Below are 25394 nucleotides of genomic sequence, written 5' to 3'. Positions count from 1 at the left end.
CTTACCTCCGGTCCCGCTTACTCATACGCATGCACTGCGTGTAGCCCACTATATGAGCGATGTACCTCACCGCCCCCTACTATAGTCTTGACCCCAACCACCGTACACCCCGCATTGGGGACATCACAGGCTGTATGTATTATATGCTGAACCATAACCAATTGCCAGCGTCCCCCCATGCTCTGTATGTTTCCCCCGATGACCAACGACTGACACATCAAACTCTTTGTATCACCTTTCTTTAATATTTTCTAATAAACATTTAAATCTATATTGTTGCTCCTATTGTGTGAACCAGAAAGAACACAACTTGACTTTCAATTCCCAGCTTAAATTTTTAAGAACAGTAGTTAAAAAGAGCAGTATTTTTAAGCAAACTTTTCTTACTTGTAAACTGAGCAAAATTCAACATAGAAGTAATTGAAAAACAATAAGCTCAGTACCCCACAATGTCATGTTTTAGTGTCTGACTGCATTTTCAGGTTCAGACTTCACAGATTTTTAACAGGGTCAGGGGAAAGGACTGCAGTTTTGTAAATGTCACCACCTTCACTAGCAAAACCTCATGTTTTCTTTTTTTTGCCCTGAAACATACCCCCTTATTTTTGGTAAATATATGAACTGAATAAAAAAAAAGTTTATTCTACTTTATTCAGAACACTAATCATTGGCTGATTTCTAATAAACATATGTGGAAGAAAACAGAGTCGTCACTCATAGGTTGTTTGCAACATGTCAGAGACAGTTTATTTTCCTGACACTTGCAAGGGGAGGAGAGTATATGGGACAGGGGTTCCCTCATCCCAGGCAGGTCTCTGCTAGATAAACAATTAGGGCAAGCATTTATACCTTTTGTTACAGACAATAATGATCAACAATCGCATCTTGTGTCTTCTGATATTCCTTATTCCTTCTGATATCTTACTTTTCTCAGCAGTTCCTGCTATAGTCTGTATTCCATTCTTATCTAACACAAGGTCAAAAAACAGTATCTGTAACAGTTTTTCCTACTCGCTTCCCACTTGCTCAGGCCCTGCCTTGAAGTCTCGCATTATTAAAGTTAGAGTTAGCCTGACTCTTGCTCTATTCTGTTGAAAACTAAGAAGTCTGTGTCCAAATTCCCTTTTGTCCACTTCCGCACATAAATACCCATGAAACTGAATTACTACTTTAGAGTTATAGTGTTAAGTGACTGATTAAAGTAATACATTAGCAATCCTGTCTACACATTAATTGTAAAATTGCATGAGTGAATGACATATACATAAATACACAATCTTGCAGTATTTGGTTTCTAGCAAATCTCTAAGTTTCAGTAATTGGAGGAAGATATATTTTATCTACTGCTTAAAAGGAATGAATTGTATTTGAAACTCATTACTTTGCCTAAAATTTTTTTAACTTTACCAACACCATTTACTGAGGAAATTGCCTTCAAAACATCCAGTAACTGCACAGTATTCATGTCTTATAGTCATTTTGTAACACTTCCCACTGTGTTCAAAAAAGTTGTTTTTTTGTGTTTTTTTTTTTTTGCATTGTTGGAAAAAGTATAAAATGCCATTTTTTATATTAACAAAGCTGTCCAGTGCCTGTGTTTCAGATTGCATCAGTATTTGTTTCTTGTTTATTTTATAGATTTCAAAGAATTTGAAAAGCATCATCAAGACCTGTAGACTTTTTGACTATAACCGAACAGGACAAATACAGCGGCATGAGCTAAGACGGATTCTTGAGATCACTTGTCTCAGGATGAAGGATGCAGAGTATGAAAAGTAAGTAAGTCAAAGATTTCTGTATGGTGCTTGAAATTAATAAGTTAAGGGACCTATATGGCCTTCTGACCTGCACAGGCTGTCCGGTTCAGGAGAGTGGCTTGGGAATAGGCTGACTTATTAGGATAAAAGCTGGCTTGCTACCAAGAGCCTTGCTCTATGTTGTGGACCTATCACTTTAATCACCCACATGCATACTTCATACTCTGAAACTTTCTGTAGCCTGAGGGAAGTAGTAATTCCATAGTCTAGTTCCTAAAGGAATGGGTCTTAGCATCTTAACTCCTTCTAACTTCAAGCAGCTTGATTATTGGGAGGTGGGAATGGAGGTCTCACCCACACAGTCTCAAAGAGACTGGTGTTTGGGGTAAAACCCTCTTTGCCTTGATCTCCAAAAGATTGTCAGAGGAGACATTCCTTTCCCCCCTTCACATCAGTTCCAGGAATGGTATTGCTGGTGCCTTCTCACTCCACGCTGATTACATGCTGAATGGTGATAACAGTGAGACCCACCTGAACCTGTTCTAGGAGAGAAGTGATGAGCAATGGACATGCTTCCCTTGCTCCAGTCACTGGAGGTGCAAGAAACAATCTTTTGCTCAATCCTCTAGCTGTCTTTGGCTGAGTCATGGGAGATATTTGAACTATGAGTTCTCTTCACAATGTTAGTCAAGCAGGGCAGAACATACTGAAGGGTATGCTTGTGTTCATTTTGGATAAAATGTGGTTTGCAGGGTGCTTATGCATAGGAAGCATGCTGCGGCTCACCACCCTAGGAACATTCTAGAGAAGGCCAGGGGGAGGGGGTTGAGCTCAGCATGTGAACTGGAGAACTATGAGCATGTGATAAACAAACCCATATATGGAAAGGTTAACTCTGATTGGTTAGAGGCTCATGTTATATAACTTGTTATGTGAGTGCCATGTGCTATAAAATAGCAAGGGGAGGGGCTCCTTGCTGGAGGGGCTCTCCTTGTGCACATATTGAATAAAGCCTTGTTGAATTGAATTGAATCACATTGCATCGAATCGCATTGCATCAAATCGAAGTCCCTTGATTCTACCCAGCATCAGACTCACTGGGAACCACAAAATCCCAACAATACCCTCCCCATTGAGATGTCAGGGAAAGCTTGGTACTTTGACATCATGACCCAAGCCTGATTGCCAAGCATGGTAATTAACTGAGCTGGAAACACAGATTCTGTCTCTGAGAAGCCAGCAGTCAGAGAGGGAATATGAGTCAGCAGACAGAGCATGGGCCTTTGATTCAGGAACACTGAGTAATCCCAGATCAGCACTGATTTGCCTGGTAACTTCAGGCAAATCACTTAACCTTTCTGTGCTTAATTTCCCAGCCTGTATAAGGGGATAATTATACCTACCACAGTGGGGTGATATGAGGATTAATTAATGATTGTACAGCAGTTTAAAATATAATACATTCTGCCCTGTAAGTACAAAGTATTAATCAGGAGTACACTTGATACTTTTGGCATTATGATTCCAGGGTCCCTGCCAGCTTTTACTGTCATAAACCCTAGCATAGGCACTTCTCTCAGAGGGCAGTTGGAAGTGAAAAGTGGCCACTGCCTCTGTGCTACTGGGGGTCTGCAAAAGGCGGTGCCTGCAGCCCTAAGGTGGGCTAAACTGCCCCAGGAGGATGTGTGTCTAAGGCAACTGGAGGATACAGTAATTCCATGCATCTCTTGAGCATTCTTTGCTAGTGAACTCCTGTGGAGTCCTGGCTGTGATTTAAAGCTGCTCCTCTTTGGTGGAAATTTTGAAAGAGGGCAGGTAATTTGCCCCTGGAGCTCAGGAATATCACCTGATGGAGGTGGGTGTAATTAACATCATGAACATTGGAGAATCTAGCTGTGTGTTTACCACATGGCAGTTTCCAAGGATGATGTATCCTTTTGGAATTTGGAGCTGCTTTCACGGATGCATAAGGTCCATGGAGCTTTTGTCAGCAGCAATCTTGGAGGCTGTTTTCTGTTGGATAAGGGCCTAAAGGAAAATTAAACAAATTAGGATGGGCAGTTCTTTTGTTGTTGGGTTTTTTCCCCCTCTGCAAGCAATCTCCAAAATAATTTTTAGTCTGTCTTTGCTGTCTGGGCTCACTGTTTCAATTTTTATATCTTTTCTGGCTGGGACACTCTCCAGAATTACATCGCAACAAAACCAATTAAATAATTTTGTACATGCAATTATAGAACAGAAGCAATACTCTTCTAAAGCCAGCAATGAACAAACAAAACAATGGTTTATTTGACAATAAACCTTGTGTTTGGCATTGCTATCTGAAAGGTAGTAAATCTATAAAAAATGTTACTACATCTCCATAAGTACGGAATAATAAAGAAGATCACAAATTTTTATTTGGGGTTTTTTAATGCTCAACAATGACGATGTTTCAGATAAAACTTCTGAAGCTTAACATATAAAATAATGATACAGATTCACCTTTATATTGGAGAACAGAAGATCAGAAATAATGCATTAGTTCTTTTAAAAATTGCTTTCATCCTATCTTGCTTAGTAAAAATCACAAAACTACAGTCACATTCTTTTAAAGAAGCCTATTAAACTTGAGAGATTTTATATGTTACCAAACTGTACCTGAATTCTGTATTTGGATGGACCATTAAGCATCTTGGAGTGTATTCTCCACTGAAAGTACGTGGGTGACATCATTAATGATAATAGTGCATTGAGGGAAAGATGTTAGTGCCGTATTCCAGGGATGAGAAGGCTTTAACTTTGAGGGCAGTTAAAATCGTGGACCAGATTCACTGCTACACCAGCAATTTTGCACTGCTCCAGTTAAGATGGGTTTGTGGTTGTTTGCATCACCAGGGCAGCACAAAGGAATGGAGCATGCCAGTAAATTAGGTTCTGTCTCCACCTCCATACTCCATCCTCATAAGTCAATATTCACTTAGGACCCAGCATGTCGTAAGTGAATATTGTCCAAGTGCATAAACTTAGTTCACTTATTAATGGGCTTTGGCATATAACATCATAGGTAAATATGAAAGAGCAACAAATAAAATGGCCAAGTCCAGGTGTCCTCATATTTCCTAAGTGCCCTCGTCATTTTCTGATTTCCCAGGAGTGATAAGCACAAGTGAAATGCCTCCACTTTCACATTCGAGAAATTCACTGACTAGATAGGTTGCTCCAAAAAAAAAAAAAAAAAGGTGTTGCCATGAGAGGCTAGCAGGAAACTGAGCAAATGTAACTCGTGGCAAGACACCAAAAGCTGCACTTTCTATATTTCTTTGCCTAATAGTCCATGTCTCTGAGCAGTTATCTGTGGAGGTCCCCAGCAAAAAATCCACAGCCACTCTCTAAGTAAAGTCCATGGACAACTTTCACTCTTCTTTAGCATCCCAGGGTCTGAAATCAGGTAGGTCAAGCGGTCTTCTTTTCTTTAAGAATATTATAATTCCTCCCCTCTCGCCTTCCTGTTTTTTCATTCCTGTTTGTTAAAGCCAGAGCCTAGATGGAGGCTCCTGCCTCGCCAAAGAGCCTAAAAATCCAGCTACATTAAAAAGAAAAGAGGATCCTCTGGACTGCTAGTCTAGTTTAAATTGGCTTCTGTTCCTGAGGTTCCTAGTGACGTTTCCTTAGATATTAGGAGCCTCATTTTCAGTGATATGAACCCATAGAGGAACTAGAACATTAGATTCTCAATTGGCTGCTACACTGTATCTCTTTAATAGCTCTGGGCAATACAGATTTAAATGGCATGGGTTTTTCAGATGAAGGTTGCATTTGTCAGAACAGACTAGCTCTGAAGTTTTGCTTTGGAGGACCTAAAACTTTTTTCAATACTCCCAGTTAACAGGCTCCTGGCTTTTACCATCCGTTTTGTCTCTGGAATTAGTTCTAAACTACAGCAGAGCCTAATCCACCTGAGAGGTCACTTCCAGACCAACTTGGAATGAAAAGACAGCTATACAGGTGTTTCAGTGTCTTCAGTATTGTCCCATTTATCGGAGTCTGCTGCTACTTTGCCTTCTGGTGTTCTCCTTCAAGGTGGTTTCCTGTGTTCACTCCTGCTCTGCACTCAGAACTCTGCAGCTGTTTCTGATTCAAGTCCAAGCCCATTGAATATTTGACTTGGAGTGTTTGATAAATGTTTCTCCCCATTACAAAACTTCTCTTATGGTGTTCTGGGACTGTGTTGAATCTCTCCCTTGACTTTAACAGTCTTTGGATCAGGCCTGTAATTATAAAGAGGGCTTTCTTTGACCACAAATGTCAGTCTTTAGGGTAGGAGACACAAAAGGAGCTGTGTGGTTTTGGGAAAATGGTCATAGTTAATGATCAGGCTCTACATAAATGCGTGAGATCCAAGAGCCCTGTGAAGGACACCATTTGGCCTCAGGAACTTTCTCACAGATAGGCCAGACAGACAAATCAGTAGTTTGTAATATAGTTAAAATGACACTAAGAACCTGCCAAGGAGAGAAAAAGTCTGGCAGCTCTGAAGTCTTGTCCTCTCACAGAAAAAGGCAAACCAGCTCTCAGTTGATCTGTGCTGGCACAATCTTGGCTGGAAAGAATGGTCCCTAGCTTTTTCCCTCCCATCCATAGATCTATATGCCTACCTGACAAATACCGTTCTCCTGTACCCAGTACTTAGACCTTCAGGCTTTCACAGTTATACAGACCAGTGGTCCTAGTGGACTTTAAACTCATCCAAGCCTCTCATCAGTGCTGACACTTCCCTGTTTTGGAATGGCTATTTTAGTAAAAAGCAATGGATCTTGACTCTCCCACTGGTATCCTGGATTTGTCTCAGAGCAACAAGACAATCTCTTCTCATATTGTAGAAGGGGTGTTCAGATATTGTAGGAGGGGATACAGCACCAATTCTTAAATACCACACATAGAAGATTTTTCTTAAAAGTCAGATGCTCGAGATGAAGCTGTCCCCTGGCACCTTTAGTGTACTCATCTGGCAGTTATGCAGCAAATAATTCAAGGTTATTTTCCATGGCAGCATTTCAGAGCAAATCTTTATGTAAAGAATGAAATGTTCTTAAACAATGGGCTGGAAAGGATAATGGGTACATTTGTTAGTTTGTTTTGAATTTTAATGAATAAATAGCATTCATATTTGTTAAAACTAGAAAGAAAAATAAAATCATTCTAGTAATAATGACAAAATTTTGATATTTAGAAAACCAGCACTGCCTTGTGTCCACATTAAATTTAATTTGAATCTTCTGAAACTGGCTATTTTTTTTTTAAAGTGTAGGGAGTTATTGGGTGCTCTTTAAATAATGTGCTGAAATGTAAAAAGAGTGCACACTTTAAAATATGTACAAGGATATTTTTGCTCCCTTGTTTATGTTTGTGTAAAGGTCTTTTCAGTAGTGGAAAAATAACTACAGCCCAGACCCTTAGTTACCCTTAGGAACAGGCTTACTTTTAAGGAAGTCGATAGTCCTGTTGATTTCAATGGGACTACTCATGGCTCTGATTCAGAAAAAGCTTCCATATTCAGGAAGGATGCTTAAACACGTGCTTAAATCCCATTAAATCAATGATAGTATTAAAGTTATGCATCTGCATAACTGTTTAAGGGTCAGGGCCTTAGTACTTTCCTGATTTGGGATTTACATGCTCAGAATTAAGCACATATGTGTTTGCAGCAACAGGATTTAACTAGAGGTCTGATCCAAAACCCATTTAAGACAATGACTTTCCATTGACTTTAACTGGCTTTGGATTACTGAGAATACAGGGGAAACAGTGAAAGTAACTACACACGGTGCTGTCAAATATACAAAGTAAAGACAAAAATAATACAGGTTTTTTATTTGTCAGCTAACATCTTTCAGTTGTAGTAACCTGAAATATTACTACGTACAAGGCACAGCAAACAGATCCCTTTAAAGATGGCACTTTTTGTTTAAGTGGGGGTTTGCCCTTGTGTCCTTGGACAAAATTTCTGAGTATGTTCATTGTGCTGTGCATCAGTGGATTGCCATCCTATTTTATCTATTCATCCTAATCTAACCTGTTTATTTCATTTCCAACATCATCACCACTACAGATATGAGGAGCCAGTATAGTTCATAGTACCTTTAGGATTAAAGAAGTTATGTAAATAATTATGAGTACTGTACTATAAATATCACAATATGGTAAAATTCAGTGGGGCTATTTATTATTTTTCCACATGGAGACTGGAATAAATAGGAATACCACTTAGTGATTTCAGTTCTAAAAGCAGTCTATCCATCATAATGATTCTGCCCATGAATTCTTATTTTAAAACGTATAAACATGGTTTCCCCCCTCAGGAATGAATGTTTCGTTATTTGTTTCCTTCAGTAAATACAAGGATCAGTTCTACTTCCAGTGAAAACGATGGCAAAACTCCTATTGAGTTCACTGGGAGAAGGATTTGCACCATTGTTTGTGGATGCTGTAAAGAAAAGCTCACTGTCCATTTACTATATCTTCAAGTTGCACCATGTCATTTTTATAGTAACCTAAGGTAGTGATAAAGCATGAAACATTTGATTCTGATCCACACGTATGGCTTGAGGTTTTTGGTTCCCTTTCAGTAGTCCAATACTAAGAGCAGCTCGTAATTTGCATAATGATGTTCTGAACAAATAATTAGTGCTGTAGTTCCTTTTTGGGGGTTGACGGGAATGATTTTTTACCTTTGACATATGAAAATCCAGAAAAAGCCGCCTTCTTCAATCACCAGACACTGCCTGGTAGCAGTAACAATACAGCTTATGGGGGAAAGAGCTTTTCAGGTGTTAGAAATTGGAGCTTCCATGTGCCGATGAAAACGGTCACTGTTGTTTTTAGTGATAGATAATGAATGAAGTGTTCATTTTTGATAATTTGTGTGTATATCTGGGTTTGACAGTATTTGAATGTTACAAAAACTGAGCTCCAAAAAAGTATGAATGTCAAACAGATATATCATGAGTGACATGTTATTTATGACAAGATATAGCATTAATCTGATCTTTAACATGGCTTTTTTTGTCATGATTTGACTGTCAGTCAGTGTTCAAATAAGCCAGTCATACAATGTTTGTAAGTGTTTCCTTTATTTTGAATTTGTATGGGGAAGTTTGCTTCAAATTGAAAGATGGTCTATCCATGTTACTAATAAGTTTTTCTGTCATGCTTTACAGATTTCAAAGCATGGTACAGTACAAATATTAACTAGTTATTCTTTGGGTATGTAGGCACTATACCTCACTTTTATAGAAGGGAAAACAGAGGTAAAAGGAGGTTAAGTGACTCACTCAAGTTGCTTATCAAAAAGGAGATTGAGAGATGACTAATTTAGAGTCTCTCTCCATGGGGAGAGAATAGGACAGGCTCTTTAATTTAATGGAGAAGAACATAACAAGAACCAGTGACTGGAAGCTGAAGCCAGAGGAATTAAAATTAGAAATTAGGCAAAGTTTTAACCATGAGTGTGATTAACCATGGGAACAAACTGCCAAACAAAGTGGTGGATTTGTCATTTTTTTGTTGTCTTCAGCTCAAGACTGGATGTCTTTTTGGAAGATATGCTTTAGTCAACCATAAGTTATTGGTCTCAATACAGGGAGAACTGGCCTGTGATATACAGGAGGTCAGACTATATGATCTAGTGGTATATTTAGGCCTTAAACTCTGTGCATCTCTGAATTGTACTACAAAATCTCTGCTTTCATTTTAAAAAAATTACATATTTCTAGTGATTAGGAAGATAAACTTGGAAGCATCAAGTGAATGTTGTCTCACATAAGCCTTCAGACAACTTGAAACAATAGTTCTGAAAGGTGTGAACTACCCATTGATTTCAATGGATTGACTTAAATCTAAAGAGGACAACCTAACTGTTCATTCTGTTACCTATTTCACCAATGATTAGAACAGATATTTAGCAAATATGTTCATCCCAATCCCAATTGTTTCTCAGACTGGAAAATTTAGTATAAAAATAAATTACACTGGGCATATAGTTCTAATTGTAACATTCATTTCCATATTTAATTTAAAAAAAATCAAATTTTTAATTCAAATAAATCTGCTGCAGAATGTCCAGCCCATTGGCTCTGACTGCTGTAAAACCGAGGCACATTGTAATAGAATTTAGGTTCCGTTTGCCATAGATTACACTGGGATTTGATTAAAAATTTCCATAGTTTTCTTACGTAATTGAAAGAATTTCTGTGCACATCTATTAAAATTTATATTCAGGTACATGGTCAGCCAAATCACATGGTAGTGTGGTATTGAGTAATAATATGCAGACAACTCACACACCACGTATATAAACTCTGGGGGAAATTATACAATATGTATATGCAAAAAATGCCACCTTCCCTTTCTGAATTTTTATATGATATTCTGTAAAGATTATATATGTTTATTTTCTAATGTTTCACTAGAAATTTGGCAGAGAATAATGTTGTTCACCGGAAGGAGTTGCTTTTTTTTTTTTTTTTCCAGACTGTGGAATCATTCCTGTGTTGGTAAAACGAATACATTGGATTATAAAGAATTTCTGAAGAACCTTGGTATAAATATGGGTTTAGTTAAGAAAAATGCAACAGAAAATCAACGCCTAGGTAAGTGCTCGCAAGAAGAATGTATAGTGTAGGCTTTGGGAAAGCGAAGTTTTCACTTGGGACCAGATCTTACTCCTGCTGAAATCAATGGGAGTCTTTCAATGGGAGTTGGATTAGGCCCTTACATGGAAACTTTAGTTTGGAATTTTCAAAGAAGCCCAAGACAACTATGTGCCGTTTAGGTGACGGTCTCTCAGAGTGGTTTGAAAACGTTTACCCACAGTGTATCAACATTGCTTATAGGCCTGGTTTCCAAAAGTGACACCCAAGTGAATGTGTAAAAAGTACAGTCACAGCTGAAACTCGTTCAGTGCAATTATGTATTTAGATTGTAGGAGTCCATGTACAAATAGCTATTGCAGTACTGTGCTTAATGTGGTTGTATGTACTATCAAAGGGCTGCACACTTGGTCATGTTTTTTGTGCATCACCTTCTGGCCTTCATTTTTGAAAATATGTCCCATAATGTATATCAGAGTCTATGGACTTTTGAATGCATTTTAAGAAAAAGATACTGTCAGTATGTTTATCATTTAAAAATAATCATGTTTGCATTAACCCCTTAGAAGCTTGTAACTAAAATCTGTTTCTTTAAAAACCTATTTTTCTACATCATGCATGCACATGGGTTTGATGTTGTCGGGTTACTTGCAAGTGCTGGCCTTTCTGCCAAGTGAGTTTTCATTTCTCTTTGTTTAAAAAAAAAAAAAAAGTATTTAAACATTATACCGGGGGGAAAAGCCAATAGAGAGTTACACAGACTTTGCAACCTGAAGAAAAGACTGTAAGCTAAATTTTGAGCCTACCAACTTGAAACATTGCCACTTTCATTTTTACTATTGAGACTTAATACTTCACAAAGAGTCACAAAAGAACAAATTAACCTTTCACAGTTGTCTAGAAAAGCCTGGCCCACAGTCATACTTCTGAACTGATCCACTGCCTGACAAAAAGTCTTCCATTGAGTAGTGGGACTTATTTCTAAACCAACATTAAATGAATAGCCTGATTTTTCGAAGGTGCTGAGTACAGTAGTGCTGTTCCCATTGACTTCAGTGGATGCTCAGCACTTCTGAAAATCATACCATTAGAATCTTTTCTATTTAATTGTACTTTTCCCCTCTTCATTCTGAAACAGGGTTGTGTGTACACAGAATGATGTAAAGTTTATGAAATATTACAAAATAAGATAGCTTAGGAAATAATTGGGAAAATAGCCACAGCTGCTAGGCACTTGTTTTTTTACATAGTATGGCCAACTGACATCATAACCAAAGCTGTTGCTCCAAAGTCAATTTCCACTCTGCTTTGACAACAATGAAGTTGTGAAGGTGAACAATTATCTTAGCTAAACCCATTCAGCTAGTAAACATAGGGAAGTATTTAGGATAGAGATCAGAGTGGGTGAGCTCGAAAGATAAAAGGAGGAGAAGGGTGGATGTAGTGAGAGGAGAGACATTAAAGATGGTGCACTGGAGTGGTTAATTAAATTGGGCCTGATCCTGAAAGTAGCTATACACCCTCAACTCCCACTGAAGTCAGTTGAGTATATCAGACACCTTGCAAGAGGCTCTCAATAGAATCAGAATTATCACATGTGGTAATGCTATAATATATATCTATATCTGAATCCTGAAAAATGCATAGTACTCTAACTAAGGCAGAGATTCCCCTGGCCTGTTTAGCTCTTTACTGCTATAGGATTCCAATTCACCTCCAAATTGAAATTCTGATGGCCAGTGTCATCAGGCTGTTTGTTCCACAGTTCCTCCTATTATGTGATCGTTCTATACAGCAACAGTGGAACTCGAATGGGCAAACTCACAAAATCCGACTATTATTAGGGAAGAAGATGGGCCAATGGATAATGCACAAGTCTGTGAGTCAGGAGACCTGGGTTTTCACCTCCCACTCTGTCATTCACGGACTTTAAGGCCAAAAGGGACCATCATGATCATCAAGTTGGCCTGCAGTGTGCAGGAGGTCAAAGAACCACACCCACCCATTCCTGTAATAGGTCAGTCACCTCTGGCTAAGTTATTGAAGTTCTCAAATCTTGATTTAAAGACTTGACGTTACAGAGAATGCACCCTTTACTCTAGTTCAGATCAGCAATGATCTGGGCCCCATGCTGCAGAAGAAAGTGAAGCCCCTCCAGCTAATCTGAGCTGGGTGAAAATTCCTTCCCAACCTCAGATGTGATCATTTAGACCCTGGGCATGTGGACATCTGGGAAAATTCTCTGTAGTAACTCAGAACCCTCCCCATCTTAGCATCCTATCTCCAGACATTGGAGATATTTGCTATTAACAGTCACAGATGGGCAATATCCCATTGTAGATAAACTCAAACCATCCTCTCCATAAACTTATCAAGCTCAGCCTTGAAACAGGTTGGGTTTTTTGCCTCCCCTACTGTCCTTGGAAGGCTGTTCTAGGATTTCACTCCTCTAGTGGTTAGAAACTTTTGTCTAACTTCAAACCTAAACTTATTGATGGTCAGTTTGTATCCATTTGTTCTTGTATCCACATTGGCCCTTAACTTAAATAAGTTCTCTCCCTCCCTCGTCTATTTCCTTCTGATGTCTTTATAGGCAGCAATCATATCTTCCCTCAGTCTTTGTTTTGTTAGGCTAAAAAAGTCAAGCTGTTTAAGTCTTCTCTCGTAAGGTAGCATCTCCAGTCTGCTGATCTTTCTAGTAGCCCGCCTTTGCACCTGTTCCAGTTTGGATTCATCTTTCTTAAACATGGGAGACCAGAAATGCACACACTATTACTGTAACGTGGATAAATATACTTACCCCCTTTGTAAAGTGCTTTGAGACTCAAGGCCTTGTCTACATACAGATGATGTAAAAACTGATTTAGCTAAACCACTTTTAAAAGGTTTTTTAAAAAAATTTAGTTAAGCCTTTTGGGCACTTCCACTGGTTCAAAACTGGCTTATTTCACCTACCTCACAAGAAAAACTGATATAAGCCTCCTTTAAATTGAATCAAGAGGGCCCTGTAACCATGTGGGACTCACCACATGGCATGTCCTGCTGATGACTCCAGGAATTAGCTCTCTCCAGTGGAGCGCCCCCTATTGGTGGTGTCCCGTCCATCATTCTGCCCTCTGTTACTGTCTTTGGACCCGCGTTGCTGCCTGCTCGGCGGTGTCCTCTTCGAGGCCACTGCCCTCTGGCAGTGCCCCTTAGTCCATCTGCACCCCCTTCCGAGGGGGTCGGTGATCAGCAGTCCTACACCTCAGCCACAGGTCCAATCACACACCCCTTTGAGTCCAATCCCTCTTGTCAGAGATCTAGCATAGTATAATGGCCACTCCCTATGGCCAATGGCTGGGTGTACTGCAAGGGAGGTGGAGGGGACCCAGGCCCACCCTCTACTCTGGGTCCCAGCCCAGGAACCCTCTGGCAGCAGCCTCACTGTCCTCCTTCTCTCCTCTCATCTGTCTGCTTCCCTAGGCTGCTTCCCCTACAGCCCCTTGCACCCGCTAGGCCCTTCCCTTCAGCCCCTGCAGCCTAGCAGGCTACGGGCTCGCGCTCCCTTGCGTCCCCGAGCCGGATCAGCACTGTGCTGTCCACGGTGCTAGTCTCCACCCTTGGAGACTGACCTTCACCTCTCAAAGGCCAGGAACAGACTGACTGCTCCCTTCTCTGGGCAGCCTTCTTATAGGGCTGAGCCTGGCCCTGATTGGCTCCCTCCAATCTGGGCCCTGATTGTCTACCAATAAGCCCTTCTTTAAATGGCTCCTTGCCTGCACAGGAGCCCTGGCCTGCCACAGCCCACAGTCACAGGAAGTGGGGCAGTCCGCCCCACTACAGGCCCGCATAGATATTTGCACCAGTTTAATTAAATCGATTTAAAAACATGCCCTTGGTTAATCAGGTGCGACTTTGTGAGTTGACCAGGCCTACTGATGAAAAGTATTACACAAGTATTAACGGTTGTCACTTTTATTTATGGCCAGATTCTGATACTTTTGCTCATGTTGAATAGCACCTTACTTCATGAATTGTCCTATTGAAATGGAGTACTGCAGGAGTAAGATGCTACTCAGTGTGAGAAGGGGTGTCAGAATCTGGGCCATGTCTAGCACAATGATCGCACTTGGTGCTATACAATGATGAAAATATGCCAGACATATAGCAGAGCTCTTGCCTTGAAGAATATACATTCTAAAAGCACAGTGTGGATAATATAGCGCACAATACAGTTCAGAGAAGGCACAAAGTGGGATAGTGATTGTTCTAGCTCGAAAGCTTCACAGGAGAATTTTTTGATGGGGAGGGCACTTGGCATATATTAACTAAAGGCTCTTTCAAGGGCTGTCGGCAGTATGAAAGAGCTCAAATTTAGGAATATGTGAAAGAAACAAAGGGAGCAGTCAAGAGAAACGAGTGTCTTTCAAAGTTAGCAGGCATGTTTGCTGTCCGAGATCCGTGGGTGGGTTGTCATCCATATGCTGAAAATGTGTTTTCAAGGGCTTAATTGTTCTGTAACAATATTGGTAAAGAGATAAAACTATCAGAATACTCTGTGATATTACATGCAAATAAGAATATTTGTTAAGATTGTAAGCTACATGAATTAATTCTCCTAAAGAAAAGTGAAGATAGAAAGCACTATTATAAATGCTAGCTTTGTGCCTATTATTCTTCCCTAGAAATCCAGTCTGAGAAATATAAATCAATCGTATTTTGGGCTTCTCTTAATATTTTACATAAAGACTTCTCTAATGATTTAACAAGAAATGGTCTTCAAAAAGAAATCCAGTTACTTTTATTTCTTTGAAGATGCCAATAGCAGTGACTTTACTAAAATGAACTTTTCCTTACCAGCACTGAACTGGGAAGAGACACAAGACAAGATGCCAAAACAGAATAAGTTGTCACTACAGACTTCACCAGCTGAAGGTAGTTTGATAGAATGCACACTAGATGACATTGAGATGGCTTTTAGGAAAAAGGTAAGAGAGTCCTTAGTGTGTCTGAATACTGTGAAATATGGAAGGGTTGAGCCAGGCGTCACACAGAAAGGAGATTACACAGAAAGTTTTAGTGTTCAACATACAACTTAATAATAATTGTGTTGTTTTTTAAAAAAAGCCCTTAACAGAAATGGCAGTTTTGTTTTTCATGGCACTTTCTAAAGGTTCATATCTTGTTTGCCAGGTTCATAGCTTTAAAAAAATGTATATAAATACCTAGGAAAGCACCACCTTTTCTAGACGAAAACAAAATAAAAATATTGAAACTGGATGGGTCAGGCAAATCATACGTGAATCTATTGCTAGATCTCGCTGCTAGATCACTTGCCTGAATCCCAACCCATCTCAGTAATGATTAAAAGTTGTCATCATTTGGCAATTATTTCATGAGCTACATGAAATAAGTTAGTGGACTAAGTGCAGTCCCTAGTTCAATATGTGTGAAGCTCATAAATGGCACCCATGCTGGAAGTTTGAACACAGAGGTTAAGGGTCAAATGGGCATAGAGAAGGAATTAACTCCTTATGCCTTGAGGGGATCCTTCCAGAGCATGGTAGAGGGACAGCATGGGGGATCTTGCACTGCCACTTCCATACATATGTTCTACCTATTTTGTGGATAAAGGAATATAATCCAAATCTCCTGAGAGTCAGTTCTGTCCTTTGACCTCAAGAACCTCTCTCCGCTTTCAGAAGGCTATAGTGAAAGTAAAGGGACGCACCACAGTTAGTGTTTTAGTACAAATCCAGCTATACAAGCCTATAACTAATTCTTCAGCCTTGAAGTGATTGGAGAGTTCTAGCAGGCTGGAGGCCAGCAGGCACTAAGGCTGCAGGGACACCACCTGACGCTTTAGTTCTTGATTCTGAAGTCAGGGTAGGTCCTTCTGAGCCACACAGATTGATGCCTGGGTTGGTGACTGGGTACATCTAATCACCCTGTAAACCCTATCAGCCCGTGATATTTATTTTGGACTTCCTGAGGTCTCTCCATACATTATCTCTGCCCTGTGATGTCTGCAGTTTTCATTTAGCAGTCAACAGGTTAGATAAAGGTAGGGTAAAGCACCAAAAAGGGTAATGGAAAGCCACGAAATGTTTGTACTATTCAACAAACAATACTGACTGAACTTTTGGTGAATAAAACCAATCTTCCTGCTGTTTTATTATCCTTACTGAAATTTGCAGTAAGTCCCATAAGCACAACCACACTCCCCAAGTTTCTTTGCAACAGCCCATGAACTAAAAGAATAACCAAAGAAATGTGCAATATGTTTATATAACAGGTATATTAACCATTCTGTTTCTTATAACATTTTTTCTAGCATTCATTATGATCCATTTTAAAGAGGAGCTTGGTACTGAGTTACACTAGGGATGTCTTTAAAAGTATATTAAGACAGATATATCAAACAGGCAGATCCACCAATATTTTTAGCCCTGAATTTTGAGGTAGAGTTAGTATATGTGCTATCTTTCTGTGAGAAACTTGTCTGCCTTGTCACCTGAGTCTCTGTGATTGGGAAATACTGTTTTGTAGTGAGCCTATTAATTAAACATCTGACAGTGAGCACTTGCCATGGTAACCTATTTGATCAGTTTACAGAGAAGAACATTTGAAAAGGTCTTGTAAAAAATACATTATTGTTTTAAAAACTTCATGAGCTTGATTTTTCTGAACAAAACACTGTAAATTGTATTCATTTCAGCTGCACTCAGCCTATCAGGACATTGAAAAAGCCTTCAGAGCATTTGATGTCAGTCAGAGTGGATTTGTGTCTTTAGATTACTTAAAGTCTGTCATAAATGGCTTTATATTTCCTTTACCAAATGGAACTTTTCAAGAGCTAATGAGTAGGTAAGAGTCATATTGTTTTTATTAGAGACATTTTTTAGCATTGCAACCTCATAACTTGATTATTGCTTTTTGTGACTTCCTTTGTTAATTTGCCTCATTTGTGCCTGTGTTGCAGCGTGTATGGAACGGTATGTAAAATCTGATAGAACTAGCTAGATCAAGTATCAGAGGGATAGCTGTGTTAGTCTGGATCTGTAAAAGCAGCAGAGAATCCTGTGGCACCTTATAGACTAACAGACGTTTTGGAGCATGAGCTTTCGTGGGTGATTACCCACTTCGTCGGATGCATGTAGTGGAAATTTCCAGGGGCAGGTATATATATGCTAGCAAGCAAGCTAGAGATAACGAGGTTAGTTCAATCAGGGAGGGTGAGGCCCTGTTCTAGCAGTTGAGGTGTGAAAACCAAGAGTTTCTCCTCTCTTGGTTTTCACACCTCAACTGCTAGAACAGGGCCTCACCCTCCCTGATTGAACTAACCTCGTTATCTCTAGCTTGCTTCATCGGATGCATGTAGTGGAAAAAATGTGCTACTTACTTTATTCCAGAAACAAGGGATGGGGTGAATTACTGGAAGAACAACTCGACCAGTATTACTACTTTATTACCATGTTTGTGTGCTTCAAGAGGAACGGGAGAACAATTTAACTTTTTAACAAGCTCTTTAACAAAAACAGAGATTACTTGAGTCTTCATTAGTGGTGCAAGGCACACGAGTCAGTTCTTACTGAGAATGTGAGCAAAGCAGGAACCGGATCATGTGTTACTATTTAAAGATTCCATAACATAGTTTATATAATTAAATTCATTTGTATGAAAGTAAGATCATCCCTGAAAATAATCCATTGGATTTTTTTCTTGTATGCACTAATTAACTTTAAAGGCCTCACCGCAGATATACATTTTATAGCAGCAGGTCCTGTACGAGAGTATCATCTGCAGTAACTATATTGCTTTGTGCATTCAGCAGATAAATCTGATTTGCTTCTAGTCATTCACAATGTGATATAACGATCAACTATTACTTTGTCAAAAAATACTGCTATTATAGTTTCTTCAGTTCATGTCACTCGCTAGTATTAAATCTTAAAGTAAATCTTGCTCTTAAACACAAGCACATAATGGAAAGATTTCTAAATGCATTTTTCCATTGGAGTTTTCTCTAGACATTGACAAAATATAGTGTCACTTTAATGATGCTATAAACAGAAATATTCCAACCTACATATACCATATCTTTCAGGTGATATTTCTCAGATAAGGTAATTCAAAAGATGCACCAGTGTGAAAATAACCACAGAGCTTTCTCATAGTTATGTTGCTGTAGTAATGTATATATGGCTTCATGTAGGCTGATAATGAATATAACAATAACTAATAGGGAATGTTGTATGATTTAAAGATTAAAATGATATTTAAATATTGTTGTAATAGGGTTCACTCACTTCTGGGACAACTTGTGACTGGATCTGGGGATCAGCTCTTGCCTGGTCTGGTCTCCCTTTCTATTGGTTTCTCACTTAATGAGCTTTCTCTGTTTCTGGGACTTGGGGTGCTCCCTCTTCATGACCTGGCCAGATGACTGTCACTATTTAGGCTTCCCCTTCTGAGGGTCAAAGTCCCATTAGACAAGCTATCCATGTGCTCTGCCAGGCAGTTTTCTGGTCTAAGTCCAGGTGCAGGGCCACTTTCCCAGTGGCTGGCAGAGTAACCCAGGCCCACCCATTACTCCAGGTTCCAGCTGAGGGACCCTATGCGTAGCAACCATGGTCTAGTCAATCTCAGACCCTGTTGCTATTTCCCTGGGTTTCTTCCTACCTCACTTCTCTATCTCCTGTCTCATTTCTGAATTTGCCAACTTGAGCTTCCTTTCCTCCCAGTGGCTACTCCACCATGCTTGGTTTCTTGCCTGACTCTGTAGTTCAGGGCAGGATCCCTGGGCGTACTTTCCTCCTAGAACTCCTCCTGGTCCCTGGCCAATTCCCTTTCTCTCTAGACAGTGACCCCAGAGCTCATTCCTCACCTGGCTCTCGCTCTCAACTTCCTGGCTTTGTACAAGTCCAGCTTGCCCCTGCCCAACTGGGCTTCATCTTCAGTTAGACTTTATCTGTCCCTGGCTCTCCTCCAGGTGAAGCATATAAATTTAATTGTCCCTTTTTAATCTGCTCAGGATTTATGTGGGGTGGACACCCCATCACAATTGCCCACATTAGATGGGGCAGGGAACTATTTATATGTAACACATGACAGTGTTTTATGATTTTTCTAGATATCTGCATGTTTTAAACATCAGGAGTGAAATCCTAGGTCCACTGATGGCAATGGTGTTTTTGTCATTGACTTTAATGGGGCTAGAATTTCACCCCTGAACAGTAAAGGACCCTGTTGCCTAAGAATTCATCTCTCACAATATGTGCCCTTTCAGCAAGATCAAATATATTGTAGACACGCCATTCGTATTTACTTAATTTCAAAGGATATCACTCGTGTTAGTCCCAAATTCCTTACATTTCACACCAATTTGGTGTCCCAGTATTTTTACTTTTGAAACTTCTTTGCATCAGAAATAAAAATGAATGGAACAAAGATTACAGGAAGAGCTATTTATGCTGAACAAAGGAATCCCACCACATTTTAATTTTCCTGCATGAATAATATTTTTTTGTCTTATGTTTATTTTGGGTCTTTGCCACACGTGTCCCTTGACAGGTGGAGATGGATGAATGAAGGATACTCTTGTTGTCTGTTCCAAAAACCAAATGACCAGAATGAGCACTTTCCCAGTGCGGGGCTTTATCTTATGCAACTCGCTCCTCTGGTGAGATGCCAGACCTCAATTTGGCAGCCTTCACTCAGGTCATGATGGAAACCATGCTTACTTGGTCAGGCTTTCAGTGAAATTAATATCTGTTTGAAAGAGTGAGGGCAATTTGGTTGCAGATATTTCCTGGTCCTGACAACAGTGTTTGTAGTTTTAAGCTACTCCTTTTGGTTAGCTTGGTGTCTGATTTCCAGGATTTAATATTTTTGTAAAGATTCCAGATGCTAGGCAATGGTGCTTAAAAATTCTTAAACACTCTTAAATATATGGCATTTTGTAATGGATGACTAACAGACCATATATCATCTGGTTTTACCCAGTACTCATGCTATTACAGTCTTCATCAAACAATGTCCCCCTTTTAATAATGTTTATATTCTAGGTAATTAAAAGAGGATGTAATGGAAGATGAATTTCTAAAAGTCCTGTAAAATTATGACATTTTTTGAAACAAAATTAGTTTAATATATAAGGCCCACTGGATAGAACTCTATACTGGGACTCTGGAGACTGGGTTCTGTTCCTAGCTCTGTCACTGGCCTGCTGGGTGACCTTGGGCAAGTCACTTTACCTCTTTGTGCTTCAGTTTCCCATCTGTAAGATAAACTTCTTCTTCTTCGAGTCGTGTCCCTATGGGTGATGCATTGTAGCTGGGCTAGCATTCCTGCGCTGCTGATCAGATCAGTGTCCTTTAGGCCCGCACATGCACTGTATCTACTTGTGCTGCACCACGAGGCTATTCAACGCGCACGGGTTAACCCCCCTCAGTTTCTTCTCAGCTGCCCCTGGCTAGAAACAGAGCTATTCACAGTCCGTTAGGCCCATTACTTTTCATTTTGCATTTCTATAGTTAGCCTCCTAATACTTAGTTGTAGTTCTAGTTGTAGTTTTTTTTTTCTCTTTTCTTATCTTTTCTCCCTAAAAAAAAAGAGATACTTTATTTTTTCCTGGTTTTTTCTTCCTTGGGGGACCCTTCCCCAACAGGTTATGCCCAGTTCACCAGGCTTCAAGAAGTACCTCTCTTGCAAAGAAGTGATCCCCGTTGCAGACAAGCACTTCCAGTGCACACGCTGCCTCGGGGAAGGGCACATTCAACAAAAGTGTGGTCTTTGCCAGCAACTCCGGCCCAGGTCCCATAAGGATAGAGAGCTCAGGCAGAAGGCCATCTTCATGGAGGCAGCTCTCCAACCCTCTCTGGACCCACGCCACAAATCACTTGGCAGACCCGAGTCTTCCCCACAACCCTCAACATCCAAAGACTGTGGGTTGAAGAAACAAGCTACTGACCCCTCTCATAAATCGTCATAAAAGATAGTGGGAATGCCCCACAGTGAGCCCCAAGTTAGCTGCTAACGATCTCCGGCATGCATGGTGTCCTTGTTACCATTAGCACCAAGACAGTCTCAGCCCAGGTATCACTGACAAGCCTACATAGCCAATGGGCATGGGCACCAAATCAATGGCACCGAGGGACAAGGACAGAAGGAAGCACTCTGCTGAGAAGGCATTACCGGTATGTAGTGCTCCATCAGTACCAACATCAACACCTCATCCAGTACCAAAACAACCGGTATGGGCAAGATCCCCGTCTCCTCGGGTACTGCCAACGGCACTGAATTGGTTGGTACTGTTGGAATTCTGGCACTCAAGAGACCTCCATGTACCTGATGCACTGGAGGCACCTTCTTATGGTACTGGGACCGCCTCTCTGAGTCTTTGCCCTGCATGGGAGCCTTCCCTGCTGCCTTACCACACTCCCCTGCTCTCTAGTGAGGGCTTGGATAGCAAACTGGAGGATGTGGCATCACAGTACTCCTCCCAAGCTCCCGATATTAACAGGGGTCCCAAGCATACCTTCAGATGGCCCCATCATCGCCATCTTGATATGGCCACCCTGGGCACCACTATGCCACCATCAGCCCGGTGGCCATACTGGGATCTTTGAGCTGCATATTGCTACCATGGCTCTCAAGATTCTAGCCCCAACTGAAACCGTTGAGGCACATCCCTTCAGCTGTGGTATCCAGGGCTTCAGAACCTCCAGAAGTAATCATGGAGGAACAGGAGGGTGGTCTTGAGGAAGAGGTGACACCGAGAACCATATCCTCCTCCTCCCCGGATGAGGCCATCATGCCTCCCCCACCATCTGTGGCTGATGACTTTTGCCTCTTCGAAAACCTAGCAAAGAGAGTGGCAGACACTCTTCAGATGCAACCAGAAGAAGTCAAAGACACCCACCATTGTCTCCTTGACATACTTGATACATCTTCATCCTTAAAAATCACCCTCCTATTAACGAGGTCATTTTGAACCCTGCAAAACCCATTTGGCAAACCCCAGCCTCAGTGGTACCTACCTGCAAGCAAGCGGACAAAAAGTATTATGTCCCAGTGAGGGAGATTGAATTTCTCTTCTCCCACCCTCCACCCAGCTCCTTCGTGGTGGATGCTTTTCATTCCCATGGCCGCCAATACCAGAAGAGGTCCACTCCCTACAATAGGGACTGGAAGCATTTGTACCTTTTCAGAAGAAGGCATACTCCTTGTCCATTCTTCAGTTTCAAATCACCAATTACCAAGCCCTGACTGTGAAATATGACTACATAAATTATTCAGAACTGAATGATTTTATTGAGCAGCTGCCTGAGTTGCACTGTGAGCAATTTAAGGCCATTATTCAAGAGGGAGAGCTAGTGGCCAAGACAACATTGCAGTCTGCTCTCAACATAGCTGACACAGTGGCCAAGTCCAACTCCCTGACAATGGAGATGCGATGTGCATCATGACTCCGTCTATTGAGCTTCCTGAAGGAGGTACAGTCGACTGTGGAAGACCTTCCATTCAAAGGCATTAAGCTCTTCGCAGAGAAGACTGACGCTTCTCTTCACATCCTGAAGGATTCTAGGGCCACTCTGTTCACTGGGCATCTACGCACTGGGACAAAAGAAGAGAAAATTCAGTCTGCAGCTCCAGCACAAACCACGCACCTCCCAACACCCAGCTCAGTGATCATTCCAGTATTGGAACAGGGAGACTTGTTTTTGGCCCTCGACCTTCAGGATGCACTTTCATATCTCAATCCTACCGTCTTACAGATAATTCCTCAGATTCACTCTTTGAGATGTGTCCCTATGAGTGCTCTACAAACCACCGTCCTCCCCTCTACTTCTCAGTTCTTGTCAATGACTCTTTGGTAGAGAAGGAACTGAGGGGGTTTAACCTGCGTGTGCTGACTAGCCTTGTGACGGGGCCCAAGAAGAGACAGCACATGTGTGGGCCTAAAGGACACTGCTACCGAAGTTCTCCCATCAGTAGCATAGGGATGGAAGCACACCTACCATGGAGCACCCACAGGGAGACGCATCTTGAAGAACCATTGTTACTGCACAAGGTGAGTAACTTCTTTGAGTAATGTCCCTCTGGGTGCTCCACAGAAAGTGTATCTGTGCTTCTAGTCTGAGGTGTTAGGTAGCAGTGTTCATTCGGCCTGCATGTGCCCTCTCTGTCTCATAGTTTGCCTCAAGGCTATTTAGCACTGCGCGAGTGAACCACCCTCAGTTCCTTCTCAGCCACCTTTGGTCTCAAACCGAGCGAGCAGTTATCTCTTCCTTCTCTGCATCATTAGTATAAGTAGTAGTTATTCATAGTCTTTTAGTTTCCTTTAATAGTTAAGTTTTCATTTTCCAGTTGGGGGGCGGGAGAACTTTTTATGTCATATTTCCCGCTCTTTTTGTGGGGGATCACCTTTGCAGGGGCATTTAGTAGTCTAGAGTTTCCATTTTTCCAGTTACAAAAATAAATAAATAAAGAAGAAACAAAAACTTTCTTCTGCATTCCTAGCCTTTAAGGGATGATATCTCCACCAGAGGCATGACTAATTCCCCTGATTTTAAAAGCTTCCTCTCCTGCAAGGAACCAATTCCAGTAACAGATGGACAATCTCACTGTATCTGGTGCCTTGAAGAGGCATGCATCCCACAGAAGTGCACTTTCTGCCACCAGCTAAAAGTGAGATCTCGCATGAACTGGGAGCTGAAGTTAAAACTTCTCCTGATGGAGTGTGTGCTTTGGTCACCAGCTGACTCTGGTGCTGAAGCTTCTCAAGGACACACATTGTCCCTGGAGCCTTCAGCCTCCAAAGGGATAGACTTGCAAAAAAGCTCAACAGATTCCCCCTGCAGACACTTGAAAAAAAGAGCTTCAAACCTGCAAACAGAGTCCTTGGCCAGCCAGAGGGGTTCCCCGGCATGCTCTGCCACGTTGGTACCAACAGCACCAGCGCTTCGAAGCATGGTACTCAGAAACAGCAGGGAATCTCTAGAATCTCCACTACTCAGTAGCGAGACCCCAATACCATGCACGTCTCAACATCTAGAATCACCAGTGGCACCGGGACACTTGCCACCAGCACCCCGGTCAGCACCACCCTTATCCAGTGAGGAGTCTGACGGTGACCAGGATGATGTTATTTCCCTGGCCTCTCACTGTGGTCTGCCATCACAATATCAGGGACTTCCCCAACTACACTCTTATGCCGCCCTTCAATCCTGATAAGGTCCTCCCTGGGCACCCCCCAACCCAGGCATTCTCCCCGCACCCCCAGAGGCCATATTGAATCCAATGTACAGACCCCATGCTTCTCGAGCATCCAGTGTCTCTCATAAAGAGTCCACTAGATTTTTTTCCTACAATTTTGGTGTCCAGAACCCCAGAACCAGAGGAGAAAACTTTTGAGGGACAGGAGGAAAGGCTCAAAATGGAGGCTAGCCCCCAGCAAACATTTCCTCGTCATCACCAGATGAGGCTATGATGCCCCCTCCTCTATCACTAGCTGATGATTTTAGATACTTTCAAGACCTTTCTAAGATGATAGTGGATGAGCTCAAATGGCTGAATGGACACTGCTACCTACAATCTCCAATTAGAGGTGCAGGGGCACAGACAGACCTACAATAGAGCACCCTTAGGGTAACACATCTCAAAGATGATTAACTTCCTCTTACCTTCTTTGTAAAGCACTTTGAGATCTATGGATGAAAAGTGCTATATAAGAACTATTTCCTACTAGTCATAGAATTGCTTTGGAATCACAAAATCCTGAAGTCTTGACTCAGGTTTTACTCCCAGTGAATTCAATGATTGTTTTGCGTATGTAAGAGTTCTGGATTTGACCCATGAAAATTAAGGATGGAAAAGACACGTGTTGTCAGGCAGAGTGCAGTACTGAGAAGTGCTGAGCATGTGCAGTTCCCACTGAGGTGTGTGGGAGTTCCTGGTGCTAAGTATGTCTTGGATCTCATTCATCCCCACCCATGATAAAACCCATGGGAGGAGGCTTTGT

General features: G+C 41.2%; 1 protein-coding gene across 2 annotated transcripts in view; it reads left to right on the top strand.

The window, feature by feature from the left end:
• The window catches only part of EFCAB6 (EF-hand calcium binding domain 6), a 173909-nt gene that overhangs the window by 56845 nt on the left and 91670 nt on the right, over window positions 1-25394 (top strand). The window contains exons 7-10 of one of the 2 annotated variants that reach the window (XM_075070341.1): window positions 1639-1775; window positions 10269-10387; window positions 15230-15357; window positions 17088-17236. In XM_075070341.1, coding sequence (XP_074926442.1) covers window positions 1639-1775; window positions 10269-10387; window positions 15230-15357; window positions 17088-17236 — 533 coding nt within the window. Of the gene's footprint in view, window positions 1-1638; window positions 1776-10268; window positions 10388-15229; window positions 15358-17087; window positions 17237-25394 lie in introns of those variants that run through there. The other variant, XM_032762501.2, reaches the window with a different exon arrangement.

The sequence above is a fragment of the Chelonoidis abingdonii genome, chromosome 1 (assembly GCF_003597395.2).
Source record: "Chelonoidis abingdonii isolate Lonesome George chromosome 1, CheloAbing_2.0, whole genome shotgun sequence".
Lineage (NCBI taxonomy): Eukaryota > Metazoa > Chordata > Testudines > Testudinidae > Chelonoidis > Chelonoidis abingdonii.
Note: the sequence above shows the minus strand (reverse complement) of the source record. Positions and strands in the feature narration are given on the sequence as shown.